This window comes from Bufo bufo, chromosome 1, assembly GCF_905171765.1.
Source record: "Bufo bufo chromosome 1, aBufBuf1.1, whole genome shotgun sequence".
In the NCBI taxonomy this organism is placed as follows: Eukaryota; Metazoa; Chordata; class Amphibia; order Anura; family Bufonidae; genus Bufo; species Bufo bufo.
The window spans coordinates 351,136,279-351,156,337 of record NC_053389.1 but is presented as its reverse complement, the minus strand read 5'-3'; the positions used below and the strand labels follow the sequence as shown (position 1 = coordinate 351,156,337).

At 40.9% G+C, this 20,059-nt stretch overlaps 1 protein-coding gene across 2 annotated transcripts in view; it reads left to right on the top strand.

Annotated features, from left to right (window-relative positions):
- Positions 1–20,059, top strand: part of DOCK2 (dedicator of cytokinesis 2) — a 1,232,183-nt gene that overhangs the window by 782,787 nt on the left and 429,337 nt on the right. For both annotated transcript variants that reach the window (XM_040442815.1, XM_040442808.1), the window contains exon 28: positions 1,495–1,593. In XM_040442815.1, coding sequence (XP_040298749.1) covers positions 1,495–1,593 — 99 coding nt within the window. The remainder of the gene's footprint in view (positions 1–1,494; positions 1,594–20,059) is intronic.

Here is a 20,059-nt window from a genome sequence, read left to right as displayed (position 1 = left end):
TTGTCTCTTATTGGAGGAAGATGGAGTTTGATTACACACGGTGTTATGGGATAAAAAAAGAAAAACAGTGGCTTTTTGGGGAACCATGCATCCAAAAATGATGCCTAAATGGAGTCAGAATGCCTGCCCATATGAGTCTACCACACCACCTGGGCCAGAGGCCAGAAAAATTTGAAAATAATAAATAAATTTAAGACAAAGGCATGGAAGTGCACCACATTTGTTGAACAACAAGAGTTAAATTTCAAAATATCAGCACAGAAACCCTTGCATGCTTGGCAAGGAGTCCGACACCACACGGGACAGAGACCAGAAGAATAAAATTTAAGTTAACCACCAGATTTACTGACTTAAGAGAGTTACATTTCAAATAGCATCTGCAGAACTCTTTCATGCTTGGCCAGGAGTCCAACATCGTTAGGGCCTACCAGAATAAAAATTAAGCTAACTGCCAGATTTACTGACCGACGAGCATTAAATTTCAAATACAAAGTAGCGGAACACTTGCTAGCTTGGTAAGGATTCCAACACCGACACCACACAGGACAGAGCCCAGAAAAATAAAATTTAAGCTAACCACCAGATTTATTGGGCAATATGAGTTAAATTTCATTATTTGAAAGTGATTACAGGCTCGTGTATTTCAATACATTTTAATTTTCATCTCGTTTGATAGTTCCTTTTATTGTGCAGAAGATAGTAGAGATGTTAGTTCACTATTTTCTTTTTTGTAGGCATTTGATTTGTATGTAATGTTCTTTATTACATAAACATTTTTTGACATACACATACCATGGATTTATTCAAGCACAAAAGTATAAAAGTTCCGTAGGCAGCGCTCACCTGGTCAGTCACCATGGATTTATTCAGGGGGACAATTAAGAAAGCTGTTACACCAGTCTTGTGGCATTAAATTGTCGAATATTTTGGGGCAAATGACAATTTGTGCAATATTATGAGACTTTTGGCATCCCGCATCACTTTCAGAAGTGGAGTGAGAAGTTGATCTGTTTTGGAAAGTAGATTGCTTTTAAGGTGCATTTATGATGAGCGACACTGTTAATGTAGTAGCCAGTCACAAAGTATTGTTATGTCAGGTAATGCCGGTTTGGTAAAAAGGCCAAACCACATTACACATGCGCTGAAATTTTTTTAAATCTGTGTGCCATCTCACAAATTTGGCACTGAACAAGAATCCAAAGGCAGACTTAAAATTTATCGAAAAAACTGCTACCCCTGTTGGGGTCATTTATCAAATTAGTGTAAAGTATAACTGGCTTAGCTGCCCAAGGCAACCAGATTTCACCTTTCATTTTTCACAGCTCCTTTGGAAAATGAAAGGTGGAATCTGATTTGTTGCTATGGGCAAATAAGCCATTTCTACTTTACACCAGTTTGATAAATGACCCCAAATATGTTTATATTAATAAAAAAAATTCTAACACATTATTGAAATGTATACTAAATTCCAATCATTAATTGTAATATTTTCAGAGTCATTTTGTGGCATGTATGACAGCAATTCTTCAGCAAATGGATGACCAGCATTATACTCACTACATTGGAATGTTTCAGTCAAGTTCAGACTTGGTGGTAAGTTCTGCATGACTTTTATTGTTTATTGTTATGCTGAAATCCCACTGGGCAATTAAGATGCAAATGGTTTTTAAAAGTTAAAAATAGCAGCAATGGATTGTTTCCAATTGTTCGGACACACGGTCAGGTTTCCACATACAGTTTTGGAAGCCAAAATCGTGAGTGGATCATAAATGGAGAGAAAGTATGAAGGACAAATATGACTTCTCTTTTTTCAATTCACTCCTGATCCAAAACTGCATGCAAAAACCTGACTTTGTGGCCGTAACCCTAAGTAAGAACAGCAATTAGTGCTAGGCCTTCTTCTGCAAGAACATATTCCTATTCCGTGTTCTTTGAATCTTTAATAAGGTACCTAAAAACCATGTGTACCCATGTTATTATATCAGCATGTTTCCCATACAAAGATAATAAAGTGATTTTAGGTGACAAAGCAGTAATAAAAGGCTCACTAATGTGGATCCATAGAGACTTAGCGTGTTGTGTAGAAAACAAGAGAAAGTGGCGAGGGAGGTGTAAAAAAGACACTTGCAACAAATTTAGTTGCAAGTAGTGTCTAAAAAAAAAAATAACTAACATGGTGTTTGCAACTTTTCCCCCCTATATTTGGGATGAAGCAGTCCAGATGAAATCACTCAAGTGGTATTGAAAAATTTGTGCAAACTGAATACAAATGGAATCATAGAATATCACTTTTCGGTTTCGAAGACATTTTATAGTGGTTTTGGAACCTATAAAATCAATTCCTGTTTGAACTAATAGAAATGGATGTCATGTAGCTTATAGAAATAAATAGAACCCTAAGGATGTTTTCTTAAAGGGAACCTGGTGTTTGAGCTAAAGGAAGCATATGATACAGCAGGAGGAACCAAGCAGATTGATTTATAGTTTTGTGGGAAAAAGATTCAGTAAAACCTGTAATTTATTCTTTTAAATTCGTGCTCATTGTTGGTTTGGAAGTCAGGCAAGTGGTCCCATCAGTGATTAACAGCCTTTCCTTTATGACTGTGTATACACAGATAGCTGTCAATCACTGATAGGGCCGCCTCCTTCAAAGCACAGAATGAACAGGAATTTAAAAGAATAAATTACAAGTTTTACTGAATCTTTTCCCACAAAACTGTAAATCAATCTGGGGCCAATTGTTAGACACAGTGGTGATTTAAACAGCAGGTCATTTTCTGATGACACATTCCCTTTAAGACTGCCCCAGTGACTGAAAGCTATCTCTCAAACACACTTACACAGAAAATGCTATCAGTCACTAATAACACCTCCCCTAAGTTCAACTGAGGTCAGAAAAAAACTGAGCTTTAGGCCTCATGCACATGGCCGATGCGGCCCATACAGTTGGTCCGCAATACACGGGCACCGGCCGTGTGCTCCCCGCATCACGGATGTGGTGCGTAACGGAAGCACGGATTGGAAGCCCACGGAAGCACTACAGAGCGCTTCCGTGGTGTTTTTGTCCATGTTCTATTTTTTTACGGTGCGGATGGATCATGGACCCATTCAAGTTGAATAGGTCTTGATCCATCCAGGCTGTCGCACGGATGTTGCCCGTGCATTAGGGACCGCAAATTGATCCTAAATTGATTCTGATTCTGAAATTGCGGTCCCCAATGCACGGAACGGCCGCACAACGGCCGTGTGCATGAGGCCTTAGATGTATAAATTACAAGCTATACTTAATCTTTACTCACAAATCTGTATATAAATCTGCTAAGCCACTCCTGCTCTATAACATGCTGGCTGCGGATTGTAGTGCATTTAGTTGTGACATGTCCTCTTTAAGCAATTACTTTTTTCTGACTACTCTTTCAGAATTCCCCTCTCTGTGGAGTGTATTGTATCTCTTATAGTGGTCCTATGGTCAGATACTTCTGTCTCCACTGTGGATATTTGGATCTCCTTCAGTACTATCATTGCTGTCTTTCTTGAATTTCACATATATTCTGGTTATATGACAGTGGTAATGGAGCTGTGAATTACATCCTTATTTCCAAGGTGATTTCATGGGCAAAGCTGCTGCTATTGCTAGATCACTATCATATAACCAGGAATGGACTGGGAATTTAAAGTGGCTCAGGAAAAAAAAAAAAAAAGGTAAAAGTGACCCTATGTCGTAGGTGCCCAATTTGACAGAAGGTGGGGCTAACATATACAGGGTCAGCAACACCATAAAGGGGCAATATATTGTACTACACTTTGGTACACAAGTGCTGCACAATATACTGCCCCAGCAGAACCAAACACCACTGTTCAGCACCATATATTGCCCCAGCAGAACCAAACACCACAGCACAGCAAAATATACTGCCCTTCCAGACCCACATACCACAGTGCAGATAAATATACTGTCCCAGAAGAACCAAATACCTTAGTGCAGTATAATATACTGCCAAAACAGCGCAGAATACCTCCCCAGAAGTGGCCCCTCTGTGGTGGCCACTGGCCAGCACCTGTTGCCATGTTCTGTCCTCCTCCTCCTTCTCCAGTTGTTTCTAATTATGATATCGATATGGGGGCTGAGAAAGTGACACACAACCCACAGCAGTGAGTCAGCCCTAATGAGAGCATACTGCCTGCCAGCACTACCAAACATAATGGAAAATAAATCACTGCATACCTCGTACATTCAGTGACATCACCTCTGATATATACGTTCGCCTCATCTTTAGTGTTGATCACGAATATTCAAATTGCAAATTTTTATCGCAAATATATGTACTTCGAAAATTTGCAAATATTTAGAATATAGCGATATATACTCGTAATTTCGAATATTCAAGATTTTTTTTATTGAATTTTTTTGTTATGCAAATTTTTATCGCAAATTTTTCAACTGCCAAGTAAAAACATGATTCCTACCTGCTTCTTGCTTGACTCATGACAATGACTCATTGGCCCACAAGCAAGAAGCAGGGAAGAATCATGACTTTAAATGGGAAAAATGATGAATATTCTAAAAAACAAATATATAGCACTTTATCGAATATATTTGTTTTTTCAAATATTCGTAATATTCTAAAACAAGAATATATAGCAATATAGCGAATATTCGAAAAAAACGAATATAGAGCAATTTATCTAATATAGTGCTATAATCTTCTTTGTCTAATAGTTAAAATTTTGAAAAAAAAGATTATAGCACTATTAGCTAAATTGCTCAATATTAGTTTTTTTTTTATATTCGCTATATTGCTATATATTCTTGTTTTAGAATATTACAAATATTCGAAAAAACTAATATACAGATGTAGCAACGTTACCGCTCCTATCACAATCGCAAAAACGAAGAATGATAACGCAAGTAAAAATAGAAACTAAAAAATCAGAACGTAATTTACCTCTGTAACCAGCAGATGGCGCATAGAACTATTACATTCTAAGATTTGAACATACCTACAGACATTTTACAATGACCACACTAGCACTTCAACTATTTTTAATTCTATCATTAATTTATTTTATAAACTATTAATCAAGTTTTATAGTTTACATTTATCCTACCATTTATAATTATTTTATTTAAGTTATTTTTATTTAAATACCTATTTATAACACAACACAAATAAACACACACGCTATGTGCCAAAAGCCGGATAATGCAAGCCAGCACCTATTCATAAAACAGGTAACCGGGATACCTTACAATGGCAGCCTGGTGCACTATGAGACATTTAAAACCATCTCTCATCTAACTGAGAGTCAGTAAATCTCAAAGTTGCCTGAGAGCTCTTGGATAGCTTGGGGGACCATGCACCTAAATCTTTATCATTAGGGTAACAAAATTATATATATTTTTTATATTTTTTATTGCTAGCTAATTCTTCTCTAACTGCTTAGGAAGGATGCTGTCATGGTCTTACCTTCTTGCTGTTCTCCTTCGTTTGACATGTGCTGGCAGCCATCTTGGTTTCTGGGTTTCTTGTAGCCTTCCACCCTGCGGCTCCTCCTTCCCACTGGGAGGAGCTGGATGCCTAGCTCATATATATAGGAGGTCTGTGGCTTCAGTTCCTTGCTTGGTCCTCTTGTGTTCACATGCTTCTAAGACTGCTGCTGCTTCTGGTTCCTGATCCTGGCTTCGTCTGGCTACCCTGCTGGTTCCTGATCCTGGCTTCGTCTGACTACCCTGCTGGTTCCTATTCCTGGCTTCGTCTGACTACCCTGCTGGTTCCTGATCCTGGCTTCGTCTGACTACCCTTCTGGTTCCTGACCTCTGGCTTCGCAAAGACTCTGCTCGGTTTCACCATCCGTTTGGACTTTTGCTTTACAGCTTTATTTTCAATAAAGCCTTCTTATTTTCACTTATCTCTTGTTGTACGTCTGGTTCATGGTTCCGTGACAGATGCATAAACATTTACGGGTTTCTAAATGTTCTAATATATATTTAATAACCCATCTATACTGTTTTGTTATGTAAACTAATTTGCATAAATATGAAAGACATAGCACATGTGATTAGCCTACTTTCCATCATGGACAGCGCCATCTATTGGATACATAGTCTCATGTCCTACATTCTGCAGACTATTATCATTTTCCTCATTAACAGCGCCATCTATTGTACAGCTGAAACACTGTTTGCAATATCTTGGCCATATTTATGCAAATGAGCTTACTTGACAAAACATTATAGAAAGGTTATTTGAATTGACTTGTAATTCGGACAATTAGAAAACAGAACATTTTTATGCAGCCCTCTTAAGCAGTGAAAGGGGAGTTATCTAGCGTAAAAAAATAATAATAATTGCAATTGTTTTCACCCTAATGGTAACGACAGGTGTACAGGACTCCCTAGAATTCCGAAATAAACCAATATTGAGACTTACTGGCACTCTCCTTTTGGATAGAGAGCTAGTTTAATGTCTCAGGTTGCCACTGTGAGGTATGCTGATGGTACTTGTTTCACAGATAGGACATTGGCTTGCAGATACCTTGCTAATGGCATATAGCCTTCAGTTAAAAAAAGAACTGTTTTGTGTTGTCTATTGTCATTTTGGTAATAAGAAGTTATAAATGGTAGGAAGGGAACTATATAATAAGTGGATATTAATATTAGATAGAGATTAAAAAAGCTATTTGCTTGTCTTTTGTGTTTGTCTGTTATTTTTACACAATTATAGGCAGGTGTGTCTCTTTGTCAGTATTGTAACCAACAGAAATGTATTTCACACCAGTTGTGACTAACACCAACCCCTAACATTGTCCATCTATTGTTCTCAATAGAGATAGGAAGATCGGATCATTCAAATGAACCAATTCATGAATCGGATCTTCGGTTCACTCGCTGAGTATACTGACTGCTGAGCTGAGACGCAAGTGAACCGAAGACTCTAGGTGGTGCGCATGCGCGGATGCTTCGATTCACTTGCTGACTCGCTGAGTCGGCTCTTGGTACATTGTCTGAGCTCTGACTGAGTGAGTCAGGAAGTGAAGGAATTCAAGGGAAGCGGACAGGAGGACTCAGGAGCTGTGCGGTGTGCATTGTTGTCTGTTGTGCATGCAATGCATTGTTACCCATGTTGTGCATACAATGCATGTCCGCGTGACACCAGAGTCCATGTGACATAGGCCAAAACGTGGGGATGCATGTCCGCGTGACACCAGAGTCCATGTGACATAGGCCAAAACATGGGGATGCATGTCCGCGTGACACCAGAGTCCATTTGGCATAGGCCAAAACGCGGGGATGCATGTCTGCACCAGCTGTGACTAAACCCTCCCCTCACCTAATCATTCTCCATCTACTGTATTGTTCTCAAAGGGAAAAAAATAAAAAATAAAGGGTGTAGTGCATCTCCTTTCTTCCATCACAGCTTGATAACAATAGATGGACAATGTTAGGGGTTGGTGTTAGTCACAACTGGTGTGAGATACATTTCTGTTGGTTACAATACTGACAAAGAGACACATGTGCCTATAATTGTGTAAATAACAGACAAACAATTAGTATTTTTTTTTTATCTCTACCTAATATTAATAACTACTTATTATATAGTTCCCTTCCTACCATTTATAACTTCTTATTACCAAAATGACATTAGACAACACAAAACAGTTATTTTTTTAACTGAAGGCTATATGCCATAAGCAAGGTATGTGCAAGCCAATGTCCTATCTGTGAAACAAGTACCATCAGCATACCTCACAGTGGCAGCCTGAGACATATTACACTAGCTCTCTATCCAAAAGGAAAGTGCCAGTAAGTCACAATATTGGTTTATTTCAGAATTCTAGGGAGTCCTGTGCACCTGTCGTTACCATTAGGGTGAAAACAATTGTATTTTTTTATTTTATTTTTACGCTAGATAACTCCTCTTTCACTGCTTAAGAGGGCTGCATAAAAATGTTCTGTTTTCTAATTGTCCGAACTACAAGTCAATTCAAATAACCTTTCTATAATGTTTTATCAAGTAAGCTCATTTGCATAAATATGGCCAAGATATTGCAAACAGTGTTTCAGCTGTCCAATAGATGGCGCTGTCCATGAGGAAAATGATAATACTCTGCAGACTGTAGGACATAAGACTATGTATCCAATAGTTGGCGCTGTCCATGATGGAAAGTAGGCTAATCACATGTGCTATGTCTTTCATATTTATGCAAATTAGTTTACATAGCAAAACAGTATAGATGGGTTACTAAATATATATTAGAACAATTAGAAAGCCGTAAATTTTTATGCAGCCTTCCTAAGCAGTTAGAGAAGAATTAGCTAGCAATAAAAAAAAAATTTAAAAATTATAATTTTGTCACCCTAATGATAAAGATTTAGGTGCATGGTCCCCCAAGGTATCCAAGAGCTCTCAGGCAACATTGAGATTTACTGACTCTCAGTTAGATGAGAGATGGTTTTAAATGTCTCATAGTGCACCAGGCTGCCATTGTAAGGTATCCCGATTACCTGTTTTATGAATAGGTGCTGGCTTGCATTATACCCGGCTTTTGGCATATAGCCTGTGTGTTTATTTGTTCTGTGTTGTGTGTTATAAATAATGTTTTGAAATAATGAAAATTATATAATAATAAAAAATAATAATATATAACTATTTAAAAATTAAGCTTAAAAATTCCTTTAAGATATAACTTAATGTGTTAAAAAGAAGTAGATATAATTTAGTTAAAACAGTTACTGTGGTTTTAATTAGGATTGGTTAATGCTGCCATCTACTGGCTTTGTTATGAATTGCAGGTTAGTATCGTGATTCGTTGCTTTCATTATGCGAAAAAAGGGATTGTTAACGTTGTTACATCTGTATTAGTTTTTTTGAATATTCGTAATATTCTAAAACAAGAATATATAGCAATAAAGTGAATATTCAAAAAAAAAAAACGAATTGCTATAATCTTCTTTGTCTAATAGTTGTAATTTTTTTCTCATCTGGAGTCCAGATTGGAAAAAAATGTAAACTATTGAAAAAAAATTTTTTTTTAAATATTCACTATATTGCTTTATATTCTTGTTTTAGAATATTACGAATATTTGAAAAAACTAATATATTCGATATAGTGCTATAACTCATTGGCCCACAAGCAAGAAGCAGGGAGGAATCATGTTTTTACTCGGCAATTGAAAAATGTGTGATAAAAATGTGCATTACGAAAATGCGCATTAAGAAAATTTGCATATTACGCGATCATTACTTTGTCGATTTTTCGAGTGCAAAAATCGTAGAATATAATGAATATTCAAATTTGCGAATATTCAACGAATATTCTACAAAATATTCGTGAAATATTGCAAATTCGAATATGACCTCTGCCGCTCATCACTACTCATCTTCTTCATTTGACCCAGACCACAATGACGATTTCTTTCAGTCACATCTTGTCTTTGCAGAGACATCTTAGATTTCTCACTTCTCCATCATCATATGCAACTTCTCAATGCAAATTGTCCATACTGAAGCTTCGACCAATACTTTGCCTACTGCTGCCCCATGTGTCCACATTACTGTACCGACTGTACTGCCCAATTCCCCCCCCCCCACACACAATTACTATACTACCAAAATAAAAGATCTGAAGGACAGCTACAGAACTAGAAAATAATGGTACCCAAGGCAAACATTAGGCATCTAACCAGACCAGTCCCCAAAATGAATACAGACCTCCTGACACACTAAAATTAATACAGACCCCAGATTACCTCACATTCATACAAACCCTAGATAAGATCCCAAATTTATACAGACCAAACATTATTACAGACCTCAGGATCATGTAGCCCTCCTATAATCTTCTATCCTTAAATGCAGACCTCAGATCAGACCCCAAATTATTGTGGCTCCCTATTACCCCCACCCCACCATCCCTTAATTGGGATCTCAGATCAAACCCCAAATTCATGTAACGCCTCCCACATATCCCTGGAGACCTTCAATCAGAACCCAAAATTAATGTGCCCCCTCCCTCAGATATCTGCAGACCTCAGTTCAGACCTCAAAATGGTGTGCCACCCCTCCCTCCCTTCCTCAGATCCTAGCAGACCTCTGATCAAACCACAAAATTCATAGATCCCTGCAGACCTCATATTAGACCACAAAATTCATGACCCCCCCAAATCCCTGGAAACCTCATATTGGACCACAAAATCAAGGAGGCCCCCTCTTCAGATCCCTGAAGACTCCAGTGTTCATTCCCTCAGATCCCTGCAGAGTTCATATCAGACCACAAGATTCATGCCCCTCCATAGATCCCTGCAGACCTCATATTAGACCACAAAAATAATGCCCCCCCAAGATCCCTGCAGACCTCATATCAGACTACAAAATTGATGCCCCCCCCCCCCCCCCAGATCCCTGCAGACCTCATATCAAAAAACAAAATTCATGACGCCACTCTGCCTGCCTCGTAGGATGGTGCACTCTGCGTACTGGCTGCAGGCTTTCTCCTGTCAGTGCTGGTTGCGTGTGAACGTGGGCCTGTGAATGTGGATACTCTGTGTTTGGGCCACAGGACTGTTTTCGGTTTACACGTATTGCTGTGTATGCTGGATGCTTCCGCCCTTGCGTACTGGCTGTGGGACCATTTTACATTCAGTATTTTGCCAGTGTAGGGAAAGGTTGCTGTGTGGAGCAGGGAGAGACTGTTAGGGACACCAAATGCTGGCTAATAGGGCAACAAAAGTCCTTTTAAGGACTGGTATAGGTGTGCTATCGATAGGTGGAACTTACTGAGGGGTGTAATATACTTATAATATACAGTCGTGGCCAAAAGTTTTGAGAATTACATAAATATTGGAAATTGGAAAAGTTGCTGCTTAAGTTTTTATAATAGCAATTTGCATATACTCCAGAATGTTATGAAGAGTGAAGAATTGCATAGTCCTTCTTTGCCATGAAAATTAACTTAATCCCAAAAAAACCTTTCCACTGCATTTCATTGCTGTCATTAAAGGACCTGCTGAGATCATTTCAGTAATCGTCTTGTTAACTCAGGTGAGAATGTTGACGAGCACAAGGCTGGAGATCATTATGTCAGGCTGATTGGGTTAAAATGGCAGACTTGACATGTTAAAAGGAGGGTGATGCTTGAAATCATTGTTCCATTGTTAAATAGGGTGACCTGCAAAGAAACGCGTGCAGCCATCATTGCGTTGGATAAAAATGGCTTCACAGGCAAGGATATTGTGGCTACTAAGATTGCACCTCAATCAACAATTTATAGGATTATCAAGAACTTCAAGGAAAGAGGTTCAATTCTTGTTAAGAAGGCTTCAGGGCGTCCAAGAAAGTCCAGCAAGCGCCAGGATCGTCTCCTGAAGAGGATTCAGCTGCGGGATCAGAGTGCCACCAGTGCAGAGCTTGCTCAGGAATGGCAGCAGTCAGGTGTGAGCGCATCTGCACGCACAGTGAGGCGAAGACTTTTGGAAGATGGCCTGGTGTCAAGAAGGGCAGCAAAGAAGCCACAGATTGATCTTCTGCAGAAAGTTTGGTAAATGGACTGCTTACAATATGGAACAGAAGACCGGCACTTCTGTTCCATATTGTAAGTGGGCTTTTCATACCCTGGACGCGTGCACCACGACTCTGCCAGAGGAGTGCCGACTGCTTTCCCCTTTTTGGTAAATGGACTGCTGAGGACTGGGGCAAAGTCATATTCTCCGATGAAGCCTCTTTCCGATTGTTTAGGGCATCAGGAAAAAGGCTTGTCCAGAGAAGAAAAGGTGAGCGCTACCATCAGTCCTGTGTCATGCCAACAGTAAAGCATCCTGAGACCATTCATGTGTGGGGTTGCTTCTCATCCAAGGGAGTGGGCTCACTCACAATTTTGCCCAAAAACACAGCCATGAATTAAGAATGGTACCAAAACACCCTCCAACAGCAACTTCTTCCAACAATCCAACAACAGTTTGGTGAAGAACAATGTATTTTCCAGCACGATGGAGCACCGTGCCATAAGGCAAAAGTGATAACTAAGTGCCTCGGGGACCAAAACGTTGACATTTTGGGTCCATGGCCTGGAAACTCCCCAGATCTTAATCCCATTGAGAACTTGTGGTCAATCCTCAAAAGGCAGGTGGACAAACAAAAACGCACTAATTCTGACAAACTCCAAGAAGTGTTTATGAAAGAATGGGTTGCTATCAGTCAGGAATTGGCCCAGAAGTTGATTGAGACCATGCCCAGTCGAATTGCAGAGGTCCTGAAAAAGAAGGGCCAACACTGCAAATACTGACTCTTTGCATAAATGTCATGTAATTGTCGATAAAAGCCTTTGAAACGTATGAAGTGCGTGTAATTATATTTCACTACATCACAGAAACAACTGAAACAAAGATCTAAAAGCAGTTTAGCAGCAAACTTTGTGAAAACTTATATTTGTGTCATTCTCAAAACTTTTGGCCACGACTGTACTTTCTAACATAGAAAGTACAGTGGTGGCCAAAAGTTTTGAGAATGACATAAATATTCGAAATTGGAAAAGTTGCTGCTTAAATTTCTATAATAGTAATTTGCATATACTCCAGAATGTTATGAAGAGTGATCAGATGAATTGCATAGTCCTTCTTTGCCATGAAAATTACCTTAATCCCAAAAAAATCTTTCCACTGCATTTCATTGCTGTCATTAAAGGACCTGCTGAGATCATTTCAGTAATCGTCTCGTTAACTCAGGTGAGAATGTTGATGAGCACAAGGCTGGAGATCATTATGTCAGGCTGATTGGGTTAAAATGGCAGACTTGACATGTTAAAAGGAGGGTGATGCTTGAAATCATTATTCTTCCATTGTTAACCATGGTGACCTGCAAAGAAACGCGTGCAGCCATCATTGTGTTGCATAAAAATGGCTTCACAGGCAAGGATATTGTGACTACTAAGATTGTACCTCAATCAATAATTTATAGGATCATCAAGAACTTCAAGGAAAGAGGTTCAATTCTTGTTAAGAAGGCTTCAGGGCGTCCAAGAAAGTCCAGCAAACGCCAGGATCGTCTCCTAAAGAAGATTCAGCTGCGGGATCGGAGTGCCACCAGTGCAGGGCTTGCTCAGGAATGGCAGCAGGCAGGTGTGAGCGCATCTGCACGCACAGTGAGGCGAAGACTTTTGGAAGATGGCCTGGTGTCAAGAAGGGCAGCATAGAAGCCACTTCTCTCCAAATAAAACATCAGGGACAGATTGATCTTCTGCAGAAAGTATGGTGAATGGACTGCTGAGGACTGGGGCAAAGTCATATTCTCTGATGAAGCCTCATTCCGATTCTTTGGGGCATCTGGAAAAAGGCTTGTCCGGAGAAGAAAAGGTGAGCGCTACCATCAGTCCTGTGTCATGCCCACAGTAAAGCATCCTGAGACTATTCATGTGTGGGGTTGCTTCTCATCCAAGGGAGTGGGCTCACTCACAATTTTGCCCAAAAACACAGCCATGAATAAAGAATGGTACCAAAACACCCTCCAACAGCAACTTCTTCCAACAATCCAACAACAGTTTGGTGAAGAACAATGCATTTTCCAGCACGATGGAGCACCGTGCCATAAGGCAAAAGTGATAACTAAGTGGCTCTGGGACCAAAACGTTGACATTTTGGGTCCATGGCCTGGAAACTCCCCAGATCTTAATCTCATTGAGAACTTGTGGTCAATCTTCAAGAGGCGGGTGGACAAACAAAAACCCACTAATTCTGACAAACTCCAAGAAGTGATTATGAAAGAATGGGTTGCTATCAGCCAGGAATTGGCCCAGAAGTTGATTGAGAGCAGGCCCAGTCGAAATACAGAGGTCCTGAAAAAGAAGGGCCAACACTGCAAATACTGACTCTTTGCATAAATGTCATGTAATTGTCGATAAAAGCCTTTGAAACGTATGAAGTGCGTGTAATTATATTTCACTACATCACAGAAACAACTGAAACAAAGATCTAAAAGCATTTTAACAGCTAACTTTGTGAAAACTAATATTTGTGTCATTCTCAAAACTTTTGGCCACGACTGTATATTATAGTGCATTTGTATTGTGCAGCAGCTGTGTGCGGTTCTGCTGCGATACTGCAGCTACACAGAGTGCCAAACGCTATTGGAACAAATCATTTGTACTGGTGTGATATACCAGTTGCCCCCCCAAAAAAACTGATTGAAGCAGGGGTGTTATATATCAATTATATACTTTCTATATTGTGCAGTTGGGTAGTGCAGCGTTTGTTTGCGGTTTAGCTGCATTACCTCAGCTACAGATAGTGACAAACGCCATTGGAACAAATAATTTATACTGGTGTGATATACCAGTTGCCCCCCCAAAAAAGTGGAAAAAAAGTGGGCTACAGTAAAATTGTTATTCAGTGACCGCATAATGTACCTCAAGCCACATAATCACACAATTTCTTAGGTGAATGCCTAATTTTTAAGGCTCGTACTCCTGTGACCTAAAATAAAAAAATTCTAGGCTACAACAGGGCACATTTCAGAGGATATTCCTTTAAGACGTATAAAGATACATATTTATTGTTGGAATTTTTGTTATTGATCCACCTTTAGTATGTCACTGTCCATGTTGTGGGACTATTTGTACACTTCTACTAAGTATTTGGTGGCTGCAGATATGAGCTGAAGGTTTTTCAGGTTCATCTGCCATTAAAGTGAATGGGGCCCGCCTCGAACTTGCTGTTCGCGAACATTTGATCACGTTCGCGCACCGTCCCGGCCAATGTTCGTCCATCACTAGTCACTATGTCCAACCGGTTCACTTGGTTCAAATCCTTTGCAGTCAATTACAGCCTGAAGTCTGGAACACATAGACATCACCAGACGCTGGGTATCATCCCTGGTGGTGCTCTGCCAGGCCTCTACTGCAACTGTCTTCAGTTCCTGCTTGTTCTTGGGGCATTTTCCCTTCAGTTTTGTCTTCAGCAAGTGAAATGCATGCTCAATCAGATTCAGGTCAGGTGATTGACTTCGCCATTGCATAACATTCCACTTCTTTCCCTTAAAAAACTCTTTGGTTGCTTTTGCAGTATGCTTTGGGTCATTGTCCATCTGCACTGTGAAGCGTTCTGAAGCATTTTGCTGAATATGAGCAGATAATATTGCCCGAAACACTTCAGAATTCATCCTGCTGCTTTTGTCAGCAGTCAAATTATCAATAAATACAAGAGAACGAGTTCTATTTGCAGCCATACATGCCCACACCATGACACTACCACCACAATGCTTCACTGATGAGGTGGTATGCTTAGGATTATGAGTAGTTCCTTTCCTTCTCCATACTCTTCTCTTCCCATCACTCTGGTACAAGTTGATCTTGGTCTCATCTGTCCATAGGATGTTGTTCCAGAACTATGAAGGCTTTTTTAGATGTCGTTTGGCAAACTCTCATCTGGCCTTCCTGTTTTTGAGGCTCACCGATGGTTTACATCTTGTGGTGAACCCTCTGTATTTACTGTGGTAAAGTCTTCTCTTGATTGTTGACTTTGACACACATGCACCTACCTCCTGGAGAGTGGTCTTGATCTGGCCAACTGTTGTGAAGGGCGTTTTCTTCACTAGGGAAAGAATTTTTCGGTCATCCACCACAATTGTTTTCTGTGGTCTTCTGGGTCTTTTGGTGTTGCTGAGCTCACAGATGCGTTCCTTCTTTTTAAGAATGTTCCAAACAGTTGTTTTGGCCATGCCTAATGTTTTTGCTATCTCTCAATGGTTTTTTTTTTTTTTCACCTAATGATGGTTTGCTTCACTGATAGTGAAAGCTCTTTGGATCTCATTTTGAGAGTTGACAGCAACATATTCCAAATGCAAATAGCACAGTTGAAATGAACTCTGGACCTTTTATATGCTCATTGTAATTGGGATAATGAGGGAATAACACACACCTGGCCATGGAACAGCTGAGAAGCCAATTGTCCCATTACTTTTGGTTCCTTAACAAGTGGGAGGCACATATGCAAACTGTTGTAATTCATACACCGTTCACCTGATTTGGATGTAAATACCCTCAAATTAAAGCTGACAGTCTGCAGTTAAAGCACATCTTGTTTGTTTCATTTCAAATCCATTGTGGTGGTGTATAGAGCCAAAAATGTTAGAATTGTGTCGATGTCCCAATATTTATGGACCTGACTGTAGTTATTAGACCTCCTCTTGTCAGGAATAAGGACTGCCTTATTCCTAGTTATAATGTTTGCGGTGATATTATATGTTTTATGGGTATATGTGGTAGTGTAACATAGTCCAGTGTGATTTACATTCATATACAGTATGTATTTATGTATTTGTATTGCCAGGCCAGCAGCCATTGATGAATTGGCTGAAGGCTGCATATAGTGCCGAGATGTCTGCCTCATACCTGTGAAAACAGCAAACTGCTCCCCCGGGGACGGGGGGGGGGTTAGTTAGCACAGAGATGCTAACCAAGATGGGCCCGTTTGCTGGTCACACTCAGGACAGGGGACAGCAGACTCTCCGGCGCTGTGTGTCAGCATGGGGGCTTCATACCAGAGAATGAACCATAAGTTTTAATCCTTCATAACTTCTTCAGGATGGGACTGAGGTCTCCAAAACCCAGCTCATCATATCTGGTATGATGGGGGCATCGCATGGACACCAGACATGGTGTATCAACTCGCCTTCATCTTTTTAAAATAAGGATCTCGTCTTCCGAGCGTCCGGGACATGACTCGTTTGATATGCTAGGACTCGGAACAATGAGATATGAATTATAAAGAAGGTCTGGGGTCTGTATCTTCACCAGGGCAACTGGGAAACTATCTTTTTGATATTTTCTTACCTGTTCCCTAAATGGCCAGTGGGCCGGCTGCATGGGTAATGAAGCTCGGGCCAGAGGGGCTGAGTCAGAGGTGGGAGTGAGAATCCCCCTCAGGCCTGCCCCTGGAGGAAAGGCATAAATATGCAATCCCTGGATATTTGGGTGTCACAAAGTGGGAGATCCAATCGAATTGGTTTGTGCAACATTACTCTGCCCAAATCTCATGGGAGCAAAGGACTTTTACCACACAAATGTTAAATATTAGAACTTCCTTTGTTTTTTCCTTTTTATTTTGCAATCGTTTGCCATTTACGTATGTCTCTTGTTAATAATTTTTTGTAACCAAGTACTGTCTATTTTTATATATATTAAACCTAAAAGTTTAATGGTTTGTCTTGTAACCTTAAGAACCTGTTAGCTCCATGAAGAGTGTGTGTGCAGTCTGAGGCTGTATGTTGTTTTTCCGTGAGGCTTACTACTGTGTGTGTGTGTCTGCTTGCGAGTAGAACACTCAGGGGTGTCCTGTCGACCTTATAACTGGCGGGTGGTGACAGTGAAAGTTTAGTGCGTGGGTGTGCTTGCAGGCTTCAGGTGGCGATTTATTCTCGAATTACGGCCCGGCGTAGGGCGTAACAGCGTGTGAGGGCGTGAGGTGAATCGGCCTGAAGGGCTTGGGCAACCCTTGTCTCGTCACGCGGTGGACTAGTCTGGACCCCGGTACGTGACACCCCTCCGTTGTCTTTTTTTCTAAAGTGAATAACCCTAATTTTGATCATCTTTCAGGGTACTGTAGTCCACCCATTCCAGTTATTACTTTAGTTGCCCTCCTCTGAATCCTCTCCAGCTCTTCTATGTCTGCCTTGTTCACAGGAGCCCAGAACTGTACACAGTACTCCATGTGCGGTCTGACTAGTGATTTGTAAAGTGACAGGACTATGTTCTCATCACGGGCATCTATGCCCCTTTTGATGTAACCCATTAACTTATTGGCTTTGGCAGCAGCTGCCTGACATTTGTTTCTACAGCTTAGGCTACTTTCACACTTGCGTTTGGGGTTCCGCTTGTGAGATCCATTTGAGGGCTCTCACAAGCGGCCCCGAACTGATCCGTTCATCCCTAATGCATTCTGAATGGATAAGGATCCGTTCAGAATGCATCAGTCTGGCTCCGTTCCGCCTCCATTCCGCTCTGGAGGCGGACACCAAAACGCAGCTTGCAGCGTTCTGGTGTCCGCCTGGCTGTGCAGAGCCAAACGGATCCGTCCTGACTTACAATGAAAGTCAATGGGGACGGATCCGTTTGACGTTGACACAATATGGTGCAATTGCAAACGGATCCGTCCCCCATTGACTTTCAATGTAAAGTCAGGAGTCCCTATTAATATACCATCGGATCTGAGTTTTCTCCAATCCGATGGTATATTTTAACTTGAAGCGTCCCCATCACCATGGGAACGCCTCTATGTTAGAATATACCATCGGATTTGAGTTAGATCGTGAAAACTCAGATCCGACAGTATATTCTAACACAGAGGCGTTCCCATGGTGATGGGGACGCTTCAAGTTAGACTATACTAAGAACTGTGTACATAACTGCCCCCTGCTGCCTGGCAGCACCCGATCTCTTACAGGGGGCTGTGATCCGCACAATTAACCCCTCAGGTGCCGCACCTGAGGGGTTAATTGTGCGTATCATAGCCCCCTGTAAGAGATCAGGTGCTGCCAGGCAGCAGGGGCCAGACCCCCCTCCCTCCCCAGTATTAAATTCTTGGTGGCCAGTGCGGCCCCCCTCCCTCCCCAGTATTAAATTCATTGGTGGGCAGTGCGGTCCCCCCTCCCTCCCCAGTATTAAATTCATTGGTGGCCAGTGCGGCCTCCCCTCTCCCCCCCCTCTAATTAAAATCCCCCCCCCCCCATCATTGATGGCAGCGGAGAGTTCCGATCGGAGTCCCAGTTTAATCGCTGGGGCTCCGATCGGTTATCATGGCAGCCAAGGCGCTACTGCAGTCCTGGCTGCCATGGTTACTTAGCAATTTTAGAAGCATTATACTTACCTGCGCTGTCTGTGGCCGGCCGGGCACTCCTCCTACTGGTAAGTGACAGGTCTGTGCTATAAGCAATGCGCCGCACAGACCTTTCACTTACCAGTAAAAGGAGCGACCGGCCGGGCACAGACAGCGCAGGTAAGTATAATGCTTCTAAAATTGCTAAGTAACTTTGTAGGTATGTCAATTCCTTCTATCAGTATTTTGTGGAAACAGGTATATAGAACCCCTTGCTGGAATATAGGTATATAGAACCCCTTGCTGGAAGCTGGTATATCAAACCCCTTAATATTTGGAGGAAGCTAGTGTATCGCAGGCCTCAATCAATATTTGGTGGAAGCCGGTATATCAATCCCCTCTATCAGTATTTTGTGGAAGCATGTATATATAACCCCTTAATGAGTATTTTCTGGAAGCTGGTATATCAAACCCCTTAATCAATATTTGGTGGAAGCCGGTGTATCGCAGGCCTCAATCAATATTTAGTGGAAGCCGGTATATCAATCCCCTCTATCAGTATTTTGTGGAAACATGTATATAGAACCCCTTAATGAGTATTTTCTGGAAGCTGGTATATCAAACCCCTTAATCAATATTTTGTGGAAGCCGGTGAATCACACCCCTCAATCATTATTTTGTTGGAGCCGGTGTATCACATCATTAAATCAGTATTTTGTGGAAGCAGGTATATCAAACCCCTTAATCAGTATTTTGTTGAAGCAGGTATATCGCACCCCTCAATAATTTTTTTTTTGTTGGAGCAATAGTTATATCACACCAGTTGCAATTAGTTACTTCCAATAGCGTTTGTCCCTCTATCTAGCTGTGGTATTTCAGCAGAACCGCACACAACTGCTGCACAATACAAATGCACTATAATATACTTTCTATGTTAGAAAGTATATTATAAGTATATCACACCCCTCAGTATGTCACAGCTATCGATAGCACACCTATACCAGTCCTTAAAAGGACTTTTATTGCTCTATTAGCTAGCATTTGGTGTCCCTAACAGCCTGTCCCTGCTCCACACAGCAACCTCTCCCTACTCTTGCAAAAAAACAGAATGTAAAATGGCTGCCAGATCAGGTTTATTTATAGGGTATGGGTTGTGTCCATGTGCTAAAACGTCTCAATTGGCTGTCCTGTCCCACCTGATGGATGTGTTATGGGTCAAATTCGGCTGTATGCAAAAAAATATGGCGTGTGCGATTA